Consider the following 23,105-nt stretch of genomic DNA (forward strand, 5'->3'; position numbering starts at 1 on the left):
TTGATCACCATGTTTGCCTATGAAAATGTGTATCATTCAAAAGTAATTAATTCATGCTAAACACACTGGAGCACCCAGAAAACATGACTAGCATTATGGGCAGAGTTCTCTCATGCCGCTGCCCGTGGGTTCAATTCCAGGAGATACCCGCCATGGCGGAACGAGAAACCCACTGAAGGCGGGTGTCAAACTGATTTGTATCCCACTAAAGGGCTGCAGATGAAAGGGAATCGTCCTCCCACACCCAATTCTCTGCAACGCCAGCTAGAAATCACACTGGTGCAAAACACTTCTGGAACAACATGGCGTGCAGATGTCGGAACTCACCTGAACAATGCCAAGGACGATCGGCAGTATTCAGAATGGAGGCCGCAAGCAGTGGAGGCCCCTGGAAACCACTGCAGTGGGTGGGGGGAGTGTCTACATGTGGATCTTCAAGATTCTGCGTCATCGAGGAGATCTGTCTTCCAGCCTCCGAATACTCCTGGAGTCCCATCTTCTTTCTCAGGGCGTCCATCTTCCAGTCTAAGAGGGCTCCCAGAGATCCATCTTCATTTTCAGGAGGTCCATTTCTTTCTTCAATAGTGGGTCAGTGATGTTCAGCGCTTTTTCAATATGGTGCCAGGATAGGCTGGCGGACAACATGGCATCAGGCCTGCCTCGCCACAGACTTAGTCCCTGATGGTAGAATATTGTCCTATGTTACAGCAAATGTTATTCTCTTCTGGGCTGAAAATGTTGAACTTGTTACCTTTACACTATTTCTGTCCTAGAAAGACAACTCCAATGACTCAGCAACATCTTCATGCACAATTTTGAACAAGACCTCCTCATCGCACAGGACCTTCAACTGACATTATACACCAGATACATTCGGAGGCATTATACACCAGATACATCGATGACATTTTTTTCCTTTGCTCCCACGGCGTACTGAAACAACTACACAATGAGATCAATAAGTTCCATCCCACCATCAGACTCACCATGGACTACTCTCCAAAATCAGTTGCATTCTTGGACACACTCATCTCCATCAAGGACGGTCACCTCAGCACTTCGCTTTACCGTAAGCCCACAGATAACCTCATGATGCTCCACTTGTCCAGCTTCCACCCTAAACACATTAAAGAAGCCACCCCTTATGGACAAGCTCTCCGTATACACAGGATCTGCTCAGACGAGGAGGAGCGCAACAGACATCTACAGACGCTGAAATATGCCCTCGTACGAACGGGATATGGCGGTCGACTCATCGATCGACAGTTCCAACGCGCCACAGCAAAAAAACAGACTGACCTCCTCAGAAGACAAACACAGGACACAACCGACACAACCTTCATTGTCCAGTACTTCCCCGGAGCGGAGTAACTACAATATCTTCTTCGCAGCTTTCAACACGTCATTGATGAAGATGAACATCTTGCCAAGGGCAGCAGGGTAGCATGGTGGTTAGCATAAATGCTTCACAGCTCCAGGGTCCCAGGTTCGATTCCCGGCTGGGTCACTGTCTGTGTGGAGTCTGCACGTCCTCCCCCTGTGTGAGTGGGTTTCCTCCGGGTGCTCCGGTTTCCTCCCACAGTCCAAAAGATGTGCGGGTTAGGTGGATTGGCCATGCTAAATTGCCCGTAGTGTCCTAATAAAAGTAAGGTTAAGGGGGGGGGGTTGTTGGGTTACGGGTATAGGGTGGATACGTGGGTTTGAGTAGGGTGATCATGGCTCGGCACAACATTGAGGGCCGAAGGGCCTGTTCTGTGCTGTACTGTTCTATGTTCTATCCCCACACTCCCACTACTTGCCTTCAAACAACCATGCAACCTCAAACAAACCATTATTTGCAGAAAACTCTCCAGCCTTCAGAACAGCGAACATGACACCACACAACCCTGACATGGCAATCTCTGCAAGACATGCCATATCATCACCATTACACGTGAAAAGAGCACCCACCAGTTGGTGGTACATACTTGTGCGACTCGGCCAATGTTGTCTCCCTCATACGCTGCAGGAAAGGATGTCCCGAAGTGTGGTACATTGGCGAGACTGTGCAGACGCTGCGACAACAGATGAACGGACATCGCACGACAATCGCCTGGCGGGAATGTTCCCTTCCAGTCGGGGAACACTTCAGCAGTCAAGGGCATTCAGCCTCTGATCTCCGGGTAAGCATTCTCCAAGGTGGCTTTCAGGACGTGCGACAGCGCACAATCGCTGAGCAGAAACTTATAGCCAAGTTCCGCACACGAGTACGGCCCCAACCGGGACCTTGGATTCATGTCGCATTACATTCGTCCCCCACCATCTGGCCTGGGCCTGGGTTTGCAAAATCCTATCAACTGTCCTGGCTTGAGAATATTCAGACCTCTTTAACCTGGGGTTACCCCATCTCTGGATCTGTAAAGACTTAATTACCAGCAAATGCTCACATTCAAAGCATTGTCTTGCATCTTTGACTTTGTCTATATATATATGTTTCTGGAACATACCTCTTCATTCACCTGAGGAAGGAGCAGTGCTCTGAAAGCTAGTGTTTGAAACAAACCTGTTGGACTTTAACCTGGTGTTGTAAGACTTCTTACTGTGCTCACCCCAGTCCAACGCTGGCATCTCCACATCATCAGCTATTTAAAGCAGCAGTCAATGGGTCATACGGATTGGGAATGCCCCAGGCTTGTTTCTTGGTCAGTGCTAATTAGCTGATTTCTGTCAGCATGGTGTTAAAACAATGTCAATTGGACGCAGCACTCGAGGGTTTGGAAGGGGAAATCAAGCAACGATTTTGCTGCTGATCACTAATATAGATTTTTGTTGGTAGTCTTTGAACATTAACATCCAGAGGGGATACAGTTAGCTTGGCTGTAATGTGCCCCATAGCCAAGTAGTCATCAATATGCATCATCAAGGTTTACATATATAGGTAACTGCCAGTAAGATGCTAGAATGTGATTAAAGGCAATGGACCAGTAATTCCACTCGACGTTAATGTCTTCAAGAGAGAAAGGAAGAAAATTGCCAATGAACAGGAAATAAAATTGAAAGCAATAGAGGAATGATGTGCCAGAGATAAGAACGGCAATTGTTCTTTGTCTTATTTCCAAATCGCATCTAAAAATGGATAGAAAGAGGAAAAATGGATACTTATTCCAACTTCCTGTCATAACTTCTCAAGTTTATACCTGTAGAAATAAGGACTAGTGCTTTGCTTTTTCTAAATGCCTTGCTAACCCTGTGGCTCAACTTTTAGTGATTGATTTATTTGGAATCCAGAATTCCTTTGTTCCTTTACCCCACCTAGACTTGTAATAACAGAAATGGTTACATGGTTTGCCAGGCTACCCCCACACCACCCTCAACTATCCTCCATCTCCACAAAGAACCTGCTCATCCAGGCTACCGTCATGTGGGCCCTGTGGACCACCTTAAACTGGATCAAGCTAAGTCTGGCACACAATGAGGATGAACTGACTCTCTTCAAGGCGTTTTGCCACAGTTCAATTTCCAGCTCTCCTCCTAGCGCCTCTTCCCACATCCTCTTCACCTCCCTGATAGGGGGCCCCTTCCCACTCCATCAACTCCTTGTATATCTCCGAAATCCTCCCCTCTCCAACCCCTGTTTTTGACATCATCTTATCCTGTAGTCCCCTCAGGGAGAGGCGAGGAAAGCTTGGAACTTGCCTCTGTACAAAGTTCCGCACCTGAAGGTACCAAAAGCAGTTCCCACCCGGCAGCTCGAACTCCTCCTCTAATGCCTCCATGGTTGGAAAGCCCTCCTGGATGACTAAGTCCCCAAATCTCTCAATCCCTGCCTGTTGCCATCTCTTAAAAGCCCCCACCAACCCCCCGGGGCAAACCGGCGGCTGTCACAGATCAGTGACCACACTGACGCCCCCTCCAGTCCCATGTGCTGCCTCCATTGCCCCCACACCCTTAGGGCTGCCATCACCACAGGGCTTGTCGAGTACCGAGCCAACGGAAACAGCAGAGGCACCGTTAGTAAAGCCTCCAAATCCATACACTTGCAGGATGATGCCTCCACTAGCTCCCAAACTGACCCTTCCCCCACTACCGACTTCCTGGTCATCAATATGTTGGCCGCCCAGTAATAGTTAATAAAGCTCGGGTGGGCCCAGCCCCCATCTCCACAACCCCGTTCCAGGAGTGAGTTCTTTACTCTCGGGGTGTTGAGAGAAACAGAGTTAATGGGAACGATTTTCAGCCCGCGTTAACCAACAGGTGAGAACAGCAACGTGGGCGGACAATCCTGCGGGAATCAGAAACGTGAGGAGGTTCAGGCCCAGAAAGGGCAGGAACCTTATTTCAATGCATTTTAATATACTTATCTAGCCCCTCCCCGCCACATGCTATACCCTCACTGAATATGCAAACTTCGATAACACGACATGTTCTGGAAAACGCAAATCATTTGAAGGGATCCCCGAGGCGCAATGGTAAGTATAGCCCTGGGAGGAGAGGGTCATGCCCAGGCAGTTCCCTGACACGGGTGCGTACTGCCTGGTTGGCACATATTTGGTGGGAAAGAGGAACCCACCCCGATGCTGATGGAGTCGGTGCTGGTGGTGCTTTGGGGGATGCACTGATGCTGATGGGGGATGGGAGCCCTGATGCTGATGGTGGTGGTGATGGGGTGTGGAAGCCCCGATGCAGATGGGGGATGGGAGCCATGATGCAGATGGGGGATGGGAGCCCCGATGCTGATGGTGGTGGTGATTGGGGGAGGGGGGGGGGGGGTGGAAGCCCCTATGCAGATGGGGGATGGGAGCCATGATGCAGATGGGGGATGGGAGCCATGATGCTGATGGGGGATGGGAGCCCCGATGCTGATGGTGGTGGTGGGGGGGATGGGAGCCCCGATGCGGATGGGGGATGGGAGCCACGATGCGGATGGGGGATGGGAGCCCCGATGCGGATGGGGGATGGGAGCCCCGATGCGGATGGGGGATGGGAGCCCCGATGCGGATGGGGGATGGGAGCCCCGATGCGGATGGTGGTGGTGATGGGGGATGGGAGCCCCGATGCGGATGGGGGATGGGAGCCCTGATGCTGATGGGGGATGGGAGCCCCGATGCTGATGGGGGATGGGAGCCCCGATGCTGATGGTGGTGGTGATTGGGGGAGGGGGGGGGGGGGTGGAAGCCCCGATGCAGATGGGGGATGGGAGCCATGATGCAGATGGGGGATGGGAGCCATGATGCAGATGGGGGATGGGAGCCACGATGCTGATGGTGGTGATGGGGGGTGGAAGCCCCGATGCGGATGGGGGATGGGAGCCCCGATGCGGATGGGGGATGGGAGCCCCGATGCGGATGGGGGATGGGAGCCCCGATGCGGATGGGGGATGGAAGCCCCGATGCGGATGGGGGATGGGAGCCCCGATGCTGATGGGGGATGGGAGCCACGATGCTGATGGTGGTGATGGGGGATGGGAGCCCCGATGCGGATGGGGGATGGGAGCCCCGATGCGGATGGGGGATGGGAGCACCGATGCGGATGGGGGATGGGAGCCCCGATGCGGATGGGGGATGGGAGCCCCGATGCGGATGGTGGTGGTGGGGGGGGATGGGAGCCCCGATGCGGATGGGGGATGGGAGCCCCGATGCGGATGGGGGATGGGAGCCCCGATGCTGATGGTGGTGGTGGGGGGGATGGGAGCCCCGATGCGGATGGAGGATGGGAGCCCCGATGCGGATGGGGGATGGGAGCCCCGATGCGGATGGGGGATAGGAGCCCCGATGCGGATGGGGGATGGGAGCCCCGATGCGGATGGGGGATGGGAGCCCCGATGCGGATGGAGGATGGGAGCCCCGATGCAGATGGGGGATGGGAGCCATGATGCAGATGGGGGATGGGAGCCCCGATGCTGATGGTGGTGATGGGGGATGGGAGCCCCGATGCTGATGGTGGTGGTGGGGGGGATGGGAGCCCCGATGCGGATGGGGGATGGGAGCCCCGATGCGGATGGGGGATGGGAGCCCCGATGCGGATGGGGGATGGGAGCCCCGATGCGGATGGGGGATGGGAGCCCCGATGCGGATGGGGGATGGGAGCCCCGATGCGGATGGGGGATGGGAGCCCCGGTGCGGATGGGGGATGGGAGCCCCGATGCGGATGGGGGATGGGAGCCCCGATGCGGATGGGGGATGGGAGCCCCGATGCGGATGGGGGATGGGAGCCCCGATGCGGATGGGGGATGGGAGCCCCGATGCGGATGGGGGATGGGAGCCCCGATGCGGATGGGGGATGGGAGCCCCGATGCGGATGGGGGATGGGAGCCCCGATGCGGATGGGGGATGGGAGCCCCGATGCGGATGGGGGATGGGAGCCCCGATGCGGATGGGGGATGGGAGCCCCGATGCGGATGGGGGATGGGAGCCCCGATGCGGATGGGGGATGGGAGCCCCGATGCGGATGGGGGATGGGAGCCCCGATGCGGATGGGGGATGGGAGCCCCGATGCGGATGGGGGATGGGAGCCCCGATGCGGATGGGGGATGGGAGCCCCGATGCGGATGGGGGATGGGAGCCCCGATGCGGATGGGGGATGGGAGCCCCGATGCGGATGGGGGATGGGAGCCCCGATGCGGATGGGGGATGGGAGCCCCGATGCGGATGGGGGATGGGAGCCCCGATGCGGATGGGGGATGGGAGCCCATATGCGGATGGGGGATGGGAGCCCATATGCGGATGGGGGATGGGAGCCCCGATGCGGATGGGGGATGGGAGCCCCGATGCGGATGGGGGATGGGAGCCCCGATGCGGATGGGGGATGGGAGCCCCGATGCGGATGGGGGATGGGAGCCCCGATGCGGATGGGGGATGGGAGCCCCGATGCGGATGGGGGATGGGAGCCCCGATGCGGATGGGGGATGGGAGCCCCGATGCGGATGGGGGATGGGAGCCCCGATGCGGATGGGGGATGGGAGCCCCGATGCGGATGGGGGATGGGAGCCCCGATGCGGATGGGGGATGGGAGCCCCGATGCGGATGGGGGATGGGAGCCCCGATGCGGATGGGGGATGGGAGCCCCGATGCGGATGGGGGATGGGAGCCCCGATGCGGATGGGGGATGGGAGCCCCGATGCGGATGGGGGATGGGAGCCCCGATGCGGATGGGGGATGGGAGCCCCGATGCGGATGGGGGATGGGAGCCCCGATGCGGATGGGGGATGGGAGCCCCGATGCGGATGGGGGATGGGAGCCCCGGTGCGGATGGGGGATGGGAGCCCCGATGCGGATGGGGGATGGGAGCCCCGATGCGGATGGGGGATGGGAGCCCCTATGCGGATGGGGGATGGGAGCCCCGATGCGGATGGGGGATGGGAGCCCCGATGCGGATGGGGGATGGGAGCCCCTATGCGGATGGGGGATGGGAGCCCCGATGCGGATGGGGGATGGGAGCCCAGATGCGGATGGGGGATGGGAGCCCCGATGCGGATGGGGGATGGGAGCCCCGATGCGGATGGGGGATGGGAGCCCCGACGCGGATGGGGGATGGGAGCCCCGATGCGGATGGGGGATGGGAGCCCCGATGCGGATGGGGGATGGGAGCCCCGATGCGGATGGGGGATGGGAGCCCCGATGCGGATGGGGGATGGGAGCCCCGATGCTGATTGTGGTGGTGATGGGGGATGGGAGCCCCGATGCTGATGGTGATGGGAGCCCCAATGCGGATGGGGGATGAGAGCCCCGATGCTGATGGTGGTGGTGGGGGGGGGATGGGAGCCCCGATGCGGATGGGGGATGGGAGCCCCGATGCGGATGGGGGATGGGAGCCACGATGCGGATGGTGGTGGTGATGGGGGATGGGAGCCCCGATGCGGATGGGGGATGGGAGCCCCGATGCTGATTGTGGTGGTGATGGGGGATGGGAGCCCCGATGCTGATGGTGATGGGAGCCCCAATGCGGATGGGGGATGGGAGCCCCGATGCGGATGGGGGATGGGAGCCCCGATGCGGATGGGGGATGGGAGCCCCGATGCGGATGGGGGATGGGAGCCCCGATGCGGATGGGGGATGGGAGCCCCGATGCGGATGGGGGATGGGAGCCCCGATGCTGATTGTGGTGGTGATGGGGGATGGGAGCCCCGATGCGGATGGGGGATGGGAGCCACGATGCGGATGGTGGTGGTGATGGGGGATGGGAGCCCCGATGCGGATGGGGGATGGGAGCCACGATGCGGATGGTGGTGGTGATGGGGGATGGGAGCCCCGATGCTGATGGTGGTGGTGGGGGGGGGATGGGAGCCCCGATGCGGATGGGGGATGGGAGCCCCGATGCTGATGGTGGTGGTGATGGGGGATGGGAGCCCCGATGCGGATGGGGGATGGGAGCCACGATGCTGATTGTGGTGGTGATGGGGGATGGGAGCCCCGATGCTGATGGTGATGGGAGCCCCAATGCGGATGGGGGATGGGAGCCACGATGCGGATGGTGGTGGTGGGGGGGGGGGATGGGAGCCCCGATGCGGATGGGGGATGGGAGCCACGATGCGGATGGGGGATGGGAGCCCCGATGCTGATGGTGGTGGTGATGGGGGATGGGAGCCCCGATGCGGATGGGGGATGGGAGCCACGATGCGGATGGGGGATGGGAGCCCCGATGCTGATGGTGGTGGTGGGGGGGGGATGGGAGCCCCGATGCGGATGGGGGATGGGAGCCACGATGCGGATGGTGGTGGTGATGGGGGATGGGAGCCCCGATGCGGATGGTGGTGGTGATGGGGGATGGGAGCCCCGATGCTGATGGTGGTGGTGGGGGGGGGGGGGCGGGATGGGAGCCCCGATGCGGATGGGGGATGGGAGCCACGATGCGGATGGGGGATGGGAGCCACGATGCTGATGGTGGTGGTGGGGGGGGGAAGAGCCCCTGATGCTTGTGGGAGGAGGTTCCCCATGTCCATGTGGATGTTTTTTTTTTCTGTGCTGATTGCAGCACCAGTCAAAAGGGCGCCCGATCTCTGTAGAGCTGGCCTTGCCAATCTATCAGCCCACCCCCCAACACAGTGATGGCGTAAATCACGCCCACTGAATTTTATTTTTCCATGGGGCGTAAAATCTGGATTAAATACTCGGCTCTGCAGTGGGAGAGCTAGATACCGGGTTTCAGTCAGAGCTTGACACTGAAAAACTGTGGGAAACTTCCACCCAATGTTTCCAGCTAATTACCGTTCACCAAACAGACATTCTGGCATTGTAATATCCTCCTCTCAAAACCAGCAAAGAACCTGATGTAACAAATATTTGCCCTTACTTTTTCTTTTTCTCCTCCTCTTCTCGTTTTTGTTTCTTTTCATGAAGTAGCTTTGCACGTTTAGCTGCTGCCTCTTGGCGTCTCTGATTTCGTTGCTCCAGCTCTTCAGGTGACAATATTCTTTTTTTTCTGGTGGTCAGATCCAATGGGGCTGCCAGAAGGACCTGTGTAGATTAGAATCGAAATAGGACAGCTATGGATTGCTATTTCTGCAAAATCTCTTGATCCTAATTTATTTTTCTCTTTTAAATTTTATGTGCTCATCGAGGCGAGTGAGAGATGACAGAGTTGGGAACTCTTTGCATTGGAGTTGTGAGCACCAAGAACACTCCAAGGTTAACTATTGCACAGTGGCACAGTGGTTAGCACTTCTGCCTCCCAGCTCCAGGGACCTGGATTCAATTCCCTACTGGGTCACTATCTGTGCGGAGTCTGCACGTTCTCCCCGTGTGTGCGTGGATTTCATCCGGATGCTCCGGTTTCCTCCCACAGTCCAAAGATGTGCAGGTTAGGTGGATTGGCTCTGCTAAATTGCCCTTGGGGCCACTCAGTTCACTTTAGCTGACTCAGCTAAATCGCTGGCTTTTAAAGCAGACCAAGCAGGCCAGCAGCACGGTTCCCGTATCAGCCTCCCCGGACAGGCGCCGGAATGTGGCGACTAGGGGCTTTTCACAGTAACTTCATTGAAGCCTACTCGTGACAATAAGCAATTTTCATTTTCATTTTTCATTTCAAAAAGGTTAGGTGGGGTTCCTGGGTTACGGGGATAGGTTGGAAGTGTGGACTTAAATGGGGTGCAGACTCGATGGGCCGAATGGCCTCCCTCTGCACTGTAACTTCTATGAATGGCATGTTGGCAAGAGGACTTGAGTACAGGAGCAAGGATATCTTACTGCAGCTGTACAGGGCTTTGGTGAGACCATACCTGGAGTATTGTGTGCAGTTTTGGTCTCCTTATCTAAGAAGAATATTTACTTGCCACAGAGGAAATGCAGCAAAGGTTCACCAGACTGATTCCTGGAATGGTAGGATTGTCTTATGAGGAAAGATTGAGTTGATTGGACCTGTATTCACTAGAATTTAGAAGAATAAGAGGTGATCTAATTGAGATATATAAAATTCTGACAGGGCTGGGGGCTGGTCAGACTAGATGCAGGAATATTGTGTCCTCTGGCTGGGTGGGGGTGGGGGCGGGGGGTGGGGGTGGGGGGTGGTAGTGGGCAGCACGGTAGCATGGTGGTTAGCATAAATGCTTCACAGCTCCAGGGTCCCAGGTTCAGTTCCCGGCTGGGTCACTGTCTGTGCAGAGTCTGCACGTCCTCCCTGTGTGTGCGTGGGTTTCCTCCGGGTGCTCCGGTTTCCTCCCACAGTCCAAAGATGTGCGGGTTAGGTGGATTGGCCGTAATAAATTGCCCTTAGTGTCCTAAAAAATAAGGTTAATTGGGGGGGGGGGGTTACTGGTATAGGGTGGATACGTTGGCTTCAGTAGGGTGACCATTGCTCGGCACAACATCGAGGGCCGAAGGGCCTGTTCTGTGCTGTACTGTTCTATGTTCTAAGAGGTCACAGTCTCAGGATACTGGGTAGGCTATTTAGTGAGATGATGAGAAACTTCTCCACTCAGAGGGTGGTGAACCTGTGGAATTCTCTACCACAGAAGTCTATGGAAGCCAAGTCACTGAAAATATTTAAGGAGGAAATAGATAGATTTCGAGACTATAAGGACATCAAGAGGTATGGGAGAGCTTGGGAACGTGGCATTGAGATAGAGGATCAGCTATGATCATATTGAATGACGGAGTAGGCTCAAAGGGCCGAACAGCCTACTCTTGCTCCTATTTTCTATGTTTCTCCCACTTCATTTACTTACACCATGCTCAGCCCCTCAGTGAAGTCCCAGAGCAATCTACAAATGACAACAACCATTCAAACTAATGACAAGAGGCAGGAAAATCTACTCACATCAGATTTCTGTCCTGTGTGAGAGCATAAAAATCTTTATTTCCTTTATCGGAATCTGTCGTTCTTGACTGATTGATATTGAAATATAGTGTGGGAGGTTGATATTCACTGTATTTATTAAAATGTCTGTAAGCGGTCCCTTATCAGAGTCAGACATCTCAGGTTTGTGATAACATGTGTAAGTTTGTCATTGCAAGAGGAGTTATGCTAACTCTTAAACGCTCGACTATCTGACTTCATAGAATTTACAGTGCAGAAGGAGGCCATTCAGCCCATCGAGTCTGCACAGGCCAATGGAAAGATCACCCTATCTAAGCCCACATCTTCACCCTATCCCTGCAACAAAGCAACCCCATCTAACCTTTTTTTGGACACTAAGAGCAAATTAGCATGGCCAATCCACCTAACCTGCACATCTTTGGACTGTGGGAGTAAATCGGAGCGCCCGGAGGAAACCAACGCTGACACATTTCCTCCTTAAATATATTCAGTGACTTGGCTTCCATAGCATTCTGCGGTACAGAATTCCACAGGTTCACCACCCTCTGAGTCCTTAACGTGCAGACTCCGCACAGACAGTGACCCAAGCTGGGTATCGAACCTGGGACCCTGGAGCTGTGAAACAACTGTGCTAACCACTGTGTTACTGTGCCACCCATTGTATCAATTGTATGCATTGTCAGAATTTGCATCTTGTAGTTATAGCAGATGTATCTCGGAATGGTTGGGACCACCTCTAGTCGAATCCCGTCAAGAGTTCGCCACAAAATGTTGCTCGTTCTGGTGAGTGTGCTTTACACTCAATTGGCTCTGTTTTATTCCTTAGCTCTAGAGTCGCCAGGTATCTTTATGATACCGCCACGAGGTTCAAGTTCAAATCAATGACTCAATACACCAGTTAGTAAGTTCAAAACAAGACACGTTTATTATTACACAGTTATTTACTACTCATGCATATAATACTAAGATTAAACTATTCCTACCACTACTAGGCCAATACTTATCTGGAATAAGGGAACTGCCGGATCAGGGAACAATGGCCTCTTGCTCTGTCCTGGATCCGCAGGCTTCCAGTTGGTGTGGACTAAAGGGGTCAGGAGTGTCTATTCTCGTAGCGTGCGTTGTATGACACTTACTTGTCGGTGTAGCAATTGGCCAGGCCTCTCCTTCTCACGTTCAAGTTCTTAGAGAGCTGCTGCAAAGGTGTTCTGTTCGGAGGGCCGGCTAAGAGAGAGAGCTGGACTTGGGATCTGTCCTTTATAGGTCACAGGGGCTTTGCGTCCATCTGGGCGGACCCTATACCTGCTTGCAATCGATTGGACCTCATACCAATCGATTGGTTTGAATTCCCCAATACTGGGGCTGTTTCCCGATCGCTGGGCGGTTCTTGGGGCTGTTTGTAACTTATTGTCCGGGACTCCTGCTGGCGCCTAAGAGTCTGGCTTGACCTTTGTTATTTTCGATTGTGTCCATTGTGCCCGGGAATCACCGGGAATCGCTCACTTAATATGCAAACTTGCTAGTTTCAATACTGTCTTGTTTCTTCGCAGGCAAAATACACAGAGATTCTGCAGCCTGCTTGTCTTTCTGACATTGTCCAATTTTCCCTGCATGTATTTCAATTCTCCATTTTGTCGGGAAGTGGCCAGCTTCGGTGGCTACAATATTGGTTAATTAGGATCAAGCTATTTATATTGCAGACAAGTATTCAACAATGCAGATCCTAACTAAATGAGAATTATTTTAAATTGGCATTTGAAGACCCTATGAAGCAATTTTTCCACTCTGCTCTTGTTAACTCCAAAAATATATTTTAATTGGCAACTTTGATCAACTGTGATTGGTATCTATCATACTTAATATCAGCCAGGATCAAAGAAAAGAGATATAATTGAGAGGGGCAGCATGATACTGCTATACATATGTAAGGTAATAGGAATTTTATGATGTGATTTTCTCACAACATGTTTTCATTACAAAAGCTGGAGTTAAATTGTAACATTTACTGCAGAGTATAGTTGGAGTGAAATTTCCCTTGCTTTAGCAGTTTTAAGCTACAGCTGCAAATATAAGCACTTAATCTCTGTACTCAACTTACTAATTGTCCATTTATTGTAGCAGAGACATAGGAAGAATGCCACCTGGAAGTTCCCCTCCAAGTCACTCATGCCCTAACCTGAAAATATATCGGCGTTCATTCATTCTCGCTTGGTCAAAATCCTGGAACTTCTAACAGCACTGTGGGTGGAGGTACACCACATGGACTGCAGCGGTTCAAGAAGGTAGCTCACCACCACCTTCTCAAGGACATTCAGGGATGGGAACTGCTGGCGTAGCTAATGACGCCAACATCCCATGAATTTTTTTTTTTTTAAATGCTTCAATATTATTTCTGAATGCCAAAAATGCTAATTTCTGCATTTATGTATAATTTCCCACCAGCTTTCCAGGGATAACTCACACTGATCCCACGGTGTACTTACCAGTGGAAAAGAGCTTATTATTTTCTCTGGGCCCACTAGAACCGAGGTACCACAACTGTTCATAAGGTGAGGTTTTTGGATCATTGGCAATGTTGGCTTCAATCTTAGAAATTACCTTCTGTATTAAGTATGAACAGAATATATCGGGGGAGAATTGTGACATATAGCCAGAATTAGGTTTTAGAAGATCGACTGGTAGAATTCTCACCCCTGATTCAAAAGATTATGGATCTGAATTCATAATTTAGACTGACACCGTAGCACAGCACTGAGTGCTGCGTTGCTAGAAGCGCTGTCCCTTATTTAGGATGCAAAAATCAAGATTCCATGTGCCCTTTCAGATGGTGGCTAAGGGTTTTACTGCCTTAGTTCAAGTAATATGAATTCTGTTGACTCATAATTTGATTATTACAGCATTCTGAAGAAATTAACAGAAATTTGCTTCAGAATCATTAGCACGTCAGAAGACATGTTGCAAAGGACATTCAGTAATTTACAGATTAAAGGATACGAGCAATGAACAAAATTACATTACAGAAAGAGATTTATATTTGCAATTAACATAGAATTCTTGGATCCTACCTTGGTCTTTGTGCGGAGTGATCTTTCTCCTGTGCTTGCTTCTTCAAGTACTAATTTGTGAAGGTTCAGAAGCTGCTCAAAGGCTTTCTGATCTGCTGATCTGGGCTCTTTAGAGTAATCTTTCCCCTCATATTGATACATGTGTACTAAAAGAAATAAGACATTGGTAATAAATGACAGTATAAAAACATAATCAACTCCATTTAACCACACAAGACAAAACAACATTCTGCATCCACTCAAAAGGTTCGGAATTTAGCAGTAAATTAATTCGTTATTTAATTTAATTTAATTTAATTTAATTTAATTTAAAAGCTTATATCTTTAATATGCCATTGCGGCAATGTAATATTTTAACAACTGCTTGCTGATTACCTATGACAGAAAGTTGCTGCTCACAATGATATGGGGTTTTCTTATGGCATGTAAATCACCACATTAGGTGTCCCATTTATGACTATGTAACATGACAAATTGTATTATTACACACAATTCTGGATTATTAGCTTTAGTTTCGGGATAAGAATTCCCAATGCCATTCAATAAATCAGTGGCCTTAATTATATTTCTGTTACCTATGCACTCAAATTAAAGTTCTTTCCTTCTTCAAATGCAAAATTAAATAGTCAGATATCAAGCAAGATGAAGCAGGTGGAAGTAGGTTCCCGGGGTAGAAATTTGTCTTGGATGGTGGTACAAAAGGGAAGATATGAAATGAAAATGAAAATCGCTTATTGTCAGGAATAGGCTTCAATGAAGTTACTGTGAAAAGCCTAGTCGCCACATTCCGGCGCCTGTCTGGGGAGGCTGGTACGGGAATCGAACCGTGCTGCTGGCCTGCTTTAAAAGCCAGCGATTTAGCTCAGTGAGCTAAACCAGCCCCAACTATTGGATTGCTCGTTCATTATACACAGCACCTGATATTTAATTCCATTCACTGCAATGAGTTTAAGTATCAGACACTGCAGGTGGATGATCCAATGCTGTCTGCTTTGCTTCCCAGCCCGAGAATAATTTCCACCCATAGTTTTCAGCAGCATTCAGGATGAGGTGAAGGGTGGAGGCTAAACTTTAAAAAAAAGGGTTGGCTATGGGCTTGGTAAAAAGAGATGGGGTCTCGGTTTGATAGCATCATGGTGAGTGTCTTGAGGTTTTGCAGCAAACGGAGAGAGAGATCCTATAACTTGCCAAAAACGAGGAGATAGTACTAGAGCAGCACTGTAGTGAGAGTCCTGCTGAAAAAAGGTTCTAAATTTATTTTCAGAATGTCCGTTCGGTTTAATGCCTTTTGTTTTCTACAACAATTTATACTTACATAATGCCTTTAACATAATTAAAGGTATAGCTCTATTTCGGTGCTATCACCATGTCAATTTCTCTCAGACTCACTCTACACCACTTTGCTGCCTGTCACATGTCAATCTAGATCATAATATGCAATACTTTTTCCCTAGGCCCACATTAACCCTTGCTATGCTGAACACGTTTACTACAGGCTGAGGGACAATGTTGGCCAGGAACTGACAGAATTAAAATACAGTTTGAAAATCTATTTTCCAAAATGCTTGCCACCGAGTGTGTATCGGATTTTGAAATTTATTGAATTTTGGAATATAATGTCCATCTGCGGCGCTTTGGAATCTGCGCATGTGCTTCATGTTGGGAATTGTGTATGTGCGGCATGCTGGGAACTGCGCATGTGCGGCGTGTTGGGAGCTGCGCATGTGCGACGTGATGGGAATTGCACATGTGCGGCACATTGGGAACTGCATATATGAGGCACATTGGAAACTGTATGTGTACGGTGCGTTGCGAACTGCGTATGTGCGGTGTGTTGGGAACTGTGTACATGCGGCGTGTTAGGAACTGCGCATGTTTGGCGTGTTGGGAACCGCATGCGGCGTGTTGGGAACTGCGCATGTGTGGCGTGTTGAGAAATGCGTATATGCAGCGTGTTGGGAAGTGCCCATGTGTGGCACATTGGGAACTGTATGTGTTGGGAACTGCATGTGTGTGTCGAGTAGGGAACTGTGCGTGTGCAGCACGTTGGGAACGACGCATCGCCCGGGTACTCATGGCGTCACGTCGGTGCTCTAAAAATAGTGCAGATTTCAGAACTTTTCAGTTTTTGGTAATGGACGCTCAACCTGTAGTATAATAACACTTTTAGTACCTACTTCAAAAGGGCAGACGGAAGCTTGGATTAATGTGCCATCTAAAAGACGGCACCTTCAGCAATGCAGCAACTAGTTGTCTGAAGTGGGACATGATCCCACGATCTTGACCTCTGACTGAGAGGCAACAGTTCCATCATTACATCAAGACTGATACTTAAGCAACCAAGCACAGGATTGTGATGATTTAGGGCAGCACGGTGGCGCAATGGGTTAGCCCTGTTGCCTCATGGCGCCGAGGTCCCAGGTTCGATCCCAGCTCTGGGTCACTGTCTGTGTGGAGTTTGCACATTCTCCCCGTGTTTGCGTGGGTTTCGCCCCCACAACCCAAAGATGTGCAGAGTAGGTGGATTGGCCATGCTAAATTGCCCCTTAATTGGAAAAAATTAATTGGGTACTCTAAATTTATAAAACAATAAAAAAAAATAAAAAAGTATTGTGATGATTTTATATTTGAACCTGGCAGAGAGTAATGTCTGAAGTCCAATATAGAGAAGTGCAACAGGGGAGCCTGTCAACGCATGCTATCGTAACATGTTTGCTTATGGTGAATCAGTGATACATTAATATTGTGGAGAAAGGGAGATCTTTGGATTTAGCAATACTGTAATAGGAGGCATCGTGGGATTTGACAGTATTGGAAACAACATCTTGTGCTTTTGCAATATGTGTTGGGCCGCAGTGCTAATTGTATATTAATTATGTTTAATTATAATGCAGGTGATAGGTATAACTGGAGTTATCACCGATAAAAATAGAGGCAGACTAAAACTGTGGAAAGTCTGGGATTTGGTAGGTGGTCATTGAGGTTTCTTTGGGCTAACTTGAGGTACATAACAACAGAAAGTTTGTATTGCAAAGTGAGTTGCTGGGCTGAAGGAGCTAGATTAGGTACTGTCTGTGGAGAACAAAGTATCCAGAGAACAGGCTGATTAATGACTTGCATATATAATGTCAGCCTATGAATGTGTGCAGATAAGATGGAGGAGGCTGAGGAGTGCATAGCCAACCAACAACATTGTTAAATATTAAATACGTTTTTTCATTCATAAAATTATTTCTTAGTTTTAACCTATTCCTCTGTTGAAAGGTGGCAGCGCATTGCTGAGATATGGGGCACAATGTTATGTTTCCCTTCAGGCAGGTTTTCAGATAGAGGGGCTTGGAAAATAGCATGATTATGAGTACCTATCCCGGCATCTATTCTATCCTTCTGCCTCCACTGCATTTCATGAGAAGTGATGGAGGCGTTGGGCAGCCCACCATTCCTTGTACCAATTGAGGCCCTTAAGTGGTCAATGAATGGCCACTTAGAGGCTGAGACTATTGTTGGTTGGGAAATCAAGCAGATAACACTGCTTGGGCATGAGGCATGGGAGGGGGGGGGGGGGGGGGGCTCTTTTACAGGCACCTGTTTCCATCAGAGGTCCCCACCACTTTGTTTCCCTTCCCCCAACTTCCCTGCCGAGCAATACCCAACCTCCACTCACCCGTCCATGTCGCTCCAGTGACAACTTTCAATGGAGATTGCTGCAATCCCTGCAGTGGCCACCACTCCCAGTGGTACTGCTGGGACAGGACTGCTGCCATCCATTTGATTGATAGGTGCCTTAATGGACATTAAATTGCAGCAGGTCAATGGGACTGGACGGGAGTGGACAGTAAGCCCACTTCTACATTCGCTCACTCCCTCCTCATAAAATTTGGCGCATAGTTTCATAGGCATCAAGCACTCACTGATAATTGAGGTACAGTCATTCGTCATGTTTAAACCTAGACAGTGACTGTCAGCAGATAACTGACGGTTGGGAATCCTAGAGCAGGGTCCAGTTCAGAGGTCATTATCCAAGATCTTCAGACACATTTCAGCAAGGGTTTCCAGGTAGTGGTCAATAACAGGAACTCTCGCTGATATTCCCCTTATAATTATGGGATCCTGAGGCCAATTGTGCACTGCAACCGTGCCCAGAATAAGCCATTTTATTACAAATTAAGAAACGGAGTATTTTCTGATCTATAATAATTTTGGCAAACTGGTGATCCATTGAAAGAGTATGAATAAGCCTTTATTAAAATATAGCTGTCATTTCTCAGTACTTTAAAGCAAATAGGGAAGTAAAAAGAGTGGGCAAAATCAGAAAAAATTATTACATTAAAAAAATTGATGAAGGACTTGAGTAACGTAAATTAATGGAAAAGGCTTTTGAGCTTGACCAGTTGACACATGTAGTAAATCGTAATCACATACTTGATCTCTCCAGCTCTTCATCTTCTTCCACTGTCTGCATCGGATGGCCCTCAGTGACCCACATTCCTTTTTTGGTTTCCCCAAGAATATTTTCCAGATCAACATCTTCGACAGTGCTCTCTTTAGAAGACAGCAATTTATCCAGACCAAATTTCAGGATGTCACTTAACTACAGAAAAAAAGGCCAAACAAACTTGGTCATTATTCTCAAGGGCTCACTACTCAACATTAAACTGTTATTACATATGTACATGATACTCCTTATATTTGCAGCAAAATACACCAAAATAACTAATACTGACCTTATTTTGATGTGGTATTTGAAACTTTTTCATTCACATAATTTGGAAATAAATAAGTTGAAGTAAGAAATGTTAAGACTTTGAAGGTTTGCCTGTGTAACTAGTGATTGCAAACCTTGGTAAATTTCTTATTAATAATACAAGACGAGGAAGAATATAAGGTCATTGGCCCATCTTAATTCGCCCATCTGGAAAGATTCCATAGTCTCCCTCATGACAGCATTCAGTTCAAGGACTAGTTGCTTATTAACTGGATTCTGGTATCCTGCCAATTGGATTGTTCCATTTACTGCTTTCACTTTGAGCCAAGTGCTTCTGTCATTAATACTAGAATTTGTTCTTCCAGGTCCTAGGTTATACTACCAGTCTAACTTGAAGTGCCAATCCACCCAACCTGCACATCTTTGGAATGTGGGGGGAAACTCGGAGCACCTGGAGGAAATCCACGCAGGCACAGGGAGAAAGTACAAACTCCACACAGTCACCCAAGGCTGGAATCGAACCAGAATCCCTGACACAGAGGTGGCAGTGTTAACCTCTGTGCCACCATGCCGCCCATTTGCGTGGAATAGTTGATACATTTCAAAGCAGTAGGGCTCCCAATACCAATTTTGAGCATACTTCACTAAGTTAATTAATAATAATCTTTATTATCAAAAGTAGGCTTACATTAACACTGCAATTAAGTTACTGTGAAAATCCCCTAGTTGCCACATTATGCCGCCTGTTCGGGTACACAGAGGGAGAATTCAGAATGTCCAAATTACCTAACAACACGTCTTTCGGGACTTGTGGGAGGAAACTGGAGCAGCTGGAGGAAACCCATGCAGGCACATGAAGAACCTGCAGACTGTGCACAGACGGTGACCCAAGCCGGGAATCGAACCTGGGACCCTGGTGCTGTGAAGCCACAGTGCTAATCACTGTGCTACCATGCAGGTAGCTTAGAAGAGAGTTCAGCACATGGGGAGACACCAGGCATGAGTGGCCTGACGTAGGACAGAGAGATATTGCGGTACAAATTCCAGCTTGCCAGAGGTTCTGCTGTAAAAGAGACCAATGAGCACTTCTAGGTTATGGCTGCAAGTATTGATATGTGTGCACAATGAAAAGCTTTGTATATTGGCAGGCCTGCCAGAAACCCAACATAGGACTCCTCCACCAACTTGGCACGAGTCTTTAAGCAGACCTGGAGACTGTCCTTTCCAGTGTGCAAGTGGTGACCAACCCTGTTAGCAGATTTGATGTGGTGTCTGATGTCTCAGCTTTCATTACAGCACAAGTAGAAGCCACCCGATGTCCATGTGCTGCTGTGGAAGCTCAGACTAAAGTCTGGCAACAACAACATGTATTTCTAAAGCCTTTAAGGTCATAAAATATCCCAAAGCACTTCACAGGAGTTTTATGAAGCAAAGTCTGACACTAAGCCACAGAAGGCAATATTAAGAGAGATAACCAAAACTTTAGTCAAAGAGGTAGGTCTTAAAGGAGAATAGAGATAGAGAGGCAGAAACATTTAGGGAAGTAATTCCAGAGCTTAGGACCATGGTAGCTAAAGGGAGTCAATAATGCTGGAGGAATTAAATAAAAATAGTACAACCCTTTCATCTCGGTGTCAATCTAGTTAACCTTCGCTGCACCATCTTAAGGCCAGCACCAAAACTGTGCACAGTACTCCAGCTGTACTCCAAAGCCCTGTACATTTGCAGCAAGACTTATTTATTCTTGTATTCTAAAATCTGTGCAATAAAAGCCAACATTCCATTTTGTACTTCATTTTTTTGCCATGCTTACATAGTACCTTCTCAATTTTTCTTGTATGAGGACATCCAAATCTCTGTGGACGTTAATATTTAAAAGCTTCTCACCATTTAAAAAATATTCTGCTTTTCTTTGCAGTAAGATGGAAATCTTGAATGTCTTCACATTATAGGGCACATTATACCGTAGCGCCCACTCACGTAACTTATTTATATGTTGCAGTCTGTGTCCTCCTTACAGCTTACTGTCCCACCTTGTTTTGTATCATCAGCAAACTTCCTGTTGTTACCTTAATTTATGTCAGATAGATTGTAAGTAGTTGTGACTGCAGGATTTATCCTTGTGGCATCCTGCAAGTTGAAGCCTGCAAACTTGAAAATGTCCTGTTTATCCTTACTTTCTGCTTTCTTTCTGTTAACCAATCCTTATCTACGTTAACATATTATCCCCAACTCTGTGAGCCTTTAGGAAGTACAGTATGCCGCAGATTACCACACAATTTTTACACATTTTGTTTAATACTGCCAGGATCCTTCAGAGTTGTCCGGGCAGTAGAAGTATTGATAAGAATCCTAATATTCTAACAAATTTGATACGGAGACATGGCTTTCGCTACATTATGAGATATGTAATCAAAGAACAGCCCTTGTCGTCCAGTAGCCAAGCACTGGTTTGTCATGAGAGTTCAAATGAAAATGACACGCCGGGCCACCACAGAATGAAGGCATCGTGCCTGTTATTCAAATACTGGTAATGGACCTGTATGGTACACTGCTGATATTTGCAGCTTGAGGGCTTCGAATCCGTTTCAAATGCAATACATCGCAGAGTTGGCATGTGACAAGCAAAGCAATATGCATGCAGCCAATGGTACCCTACACCATGGGGAAGCCTGCAATCCTCATGGAGTAGCTTGCTTCCTTCTCCATCTCTCTGGCAAGAGAAAGTGAAATATATTCAGCTCTCTTCGGATGCTGAAGCTCAGTTACCTCCCATTGTACAGCAAACTGGGGGATGTTGTGAATGTCTCCAGTGGCAGTCAGGAAAGAGCCAGATTCATAAGCATTCATGGTCACAGTCACCTTCACAACCACTGTCAATGTCACTCTTGCCCTGCTCCAAGGTTGCAATTTTAGCTTCAGCTGGTGGTAGATTTCAGTGAAGGCATCCTTACTGAAGCAGAGATAACTTACACATTGTTCCTCCCCACGGTTCAAGTGGAGGAATTTCTCTCTAAACAGCCTGGGGGGTTATGGTCTCTGGTTCGAAAGGTCTTCTCACTCTTTTCCTCCTCCCCCTTCCAGCAGTTTGTACTGCTCTGTGTTACCTCTGCTCATTCTCCCAGGCATGCTGTCATCAAAGAGGAATGCATATTATGCATGCTATTTTACCCATGGCTGCAAGCAAGTGGTTCGTGCAGAATCATTGAATTCAGGATAAAGTCCAGCATTCCCTGGAGATCTTTGCAACTTGAGCTTCAGAAACTAAACATTTCCTCAGTTGTAGCAACAACCAGTAGAATTGAATCAACAAACAATTCATAAAGCAGCTAGTAATTTATTTCAATAGCACTAGCGGTGGGTGTGTGTGTATATATTTATATATATATTGTGTGCGCAGACGGGAATCCTTCCTTTTGTTGAATATGTGCTGACTGGTGCAAGGTTATGAGAGGAATTAGCTAGAGTGTTGAGTTCCAAAAAGGCAGCAATGACACTGCAATCTGTCTACTCTGCATGCTTCTGCCAGATTTTTGCTGCATGCATGTTAGGCACTCACCAAAATGGCATCTGACATGGTTCGCATCAGAACATTTGTGTGTTTGCTATGGACAGTAGTTTGGAGGCAAAGCAGCACTCACAGCAATCTGGGTGTTAAGGAAAGGAGGTCAGTGTCCAAGTGATTTGATCAAGTAGGATCTTCCTCTTTAGTACTCATTTACTAATTTTATCAAAAAGGTAAGTTTAAACAATGCTCCTGAGTTCATTCATAAATGTTGAATTAATTATAAATATACTTATGCAGTAGTAGAATGTTCTCCACATTAAAATGTATACCACACTGTGTGCTCTGTTTCACAGAGAAATGGCTTACCCCTGCCTCACCGGACTGTGCCTTACAACCTGAAGGCTTCTCAATTCATCGGGCAGACCGCAGTGCGTCATCAGGCAAAGCGAAGGGTGGATGGGTTTCCCTCCTCATCAACCCCTCCTTGTGCTTGGATGTGGCGACCCTGGCAACCTACTCCTCCCCGGACCTGGAATACCAGACCGTGAAGTGCCGCCCATACTATCTTCCACACGAGTTCACTTCAGCCATTATCACA

At 49.2% G+C, this 23,105-nt stretch overlaps 1 protein-coding gene across 1 annotated transcript in view; it reads right to left on the reverse strand.

Moving 5' to 3' along the window:
* Window positions 1–23,105, reverse strand: part of chd1l (chromodomain helicase DNA binding protein 1-like) — a 160,007-nt gene that overhangs the window by 23,489 nt on the left and 113,413 nt on the right. Inside the window, exons 15-17 of the mRNA XM_038801727.1 lie at window positions 18,717–18,885; window positions 14,295–14,440; window positions 9,268–9,431 (exon numbers count right to left, since the gene is read on the reverse strand). Of these exons, the coding sequence (XP_038657655.1) occupies window positions 9,268–9,431; window positions 14,295–14,440; window positions 18,717–18,885 (479 nt within the window). The remainder of the gene's footprint in view (window positions 1–9,267; window positions 9,432–14,294; window positions 14,441–18,716; window positions 18,886–23,105) is intronic.

The sequence above is a fragment of the Scyliorhinus canicula genome, chromosome 7, assembly GCF_902713615.1.
Source record: "Scyliorhinus canicula chromosome 7, sScyCan1.1, whole genome shotgun sequence".
In the NCBI taxonomy this organism is placed as follows: domain Eukaryota; kingdom Metazoa; phylum Chordata; class Chondrichthyes; order Carcharhiniformes; family Scyliorhinidae; genus Scyliorhinus; species Scyliorhinus canicula.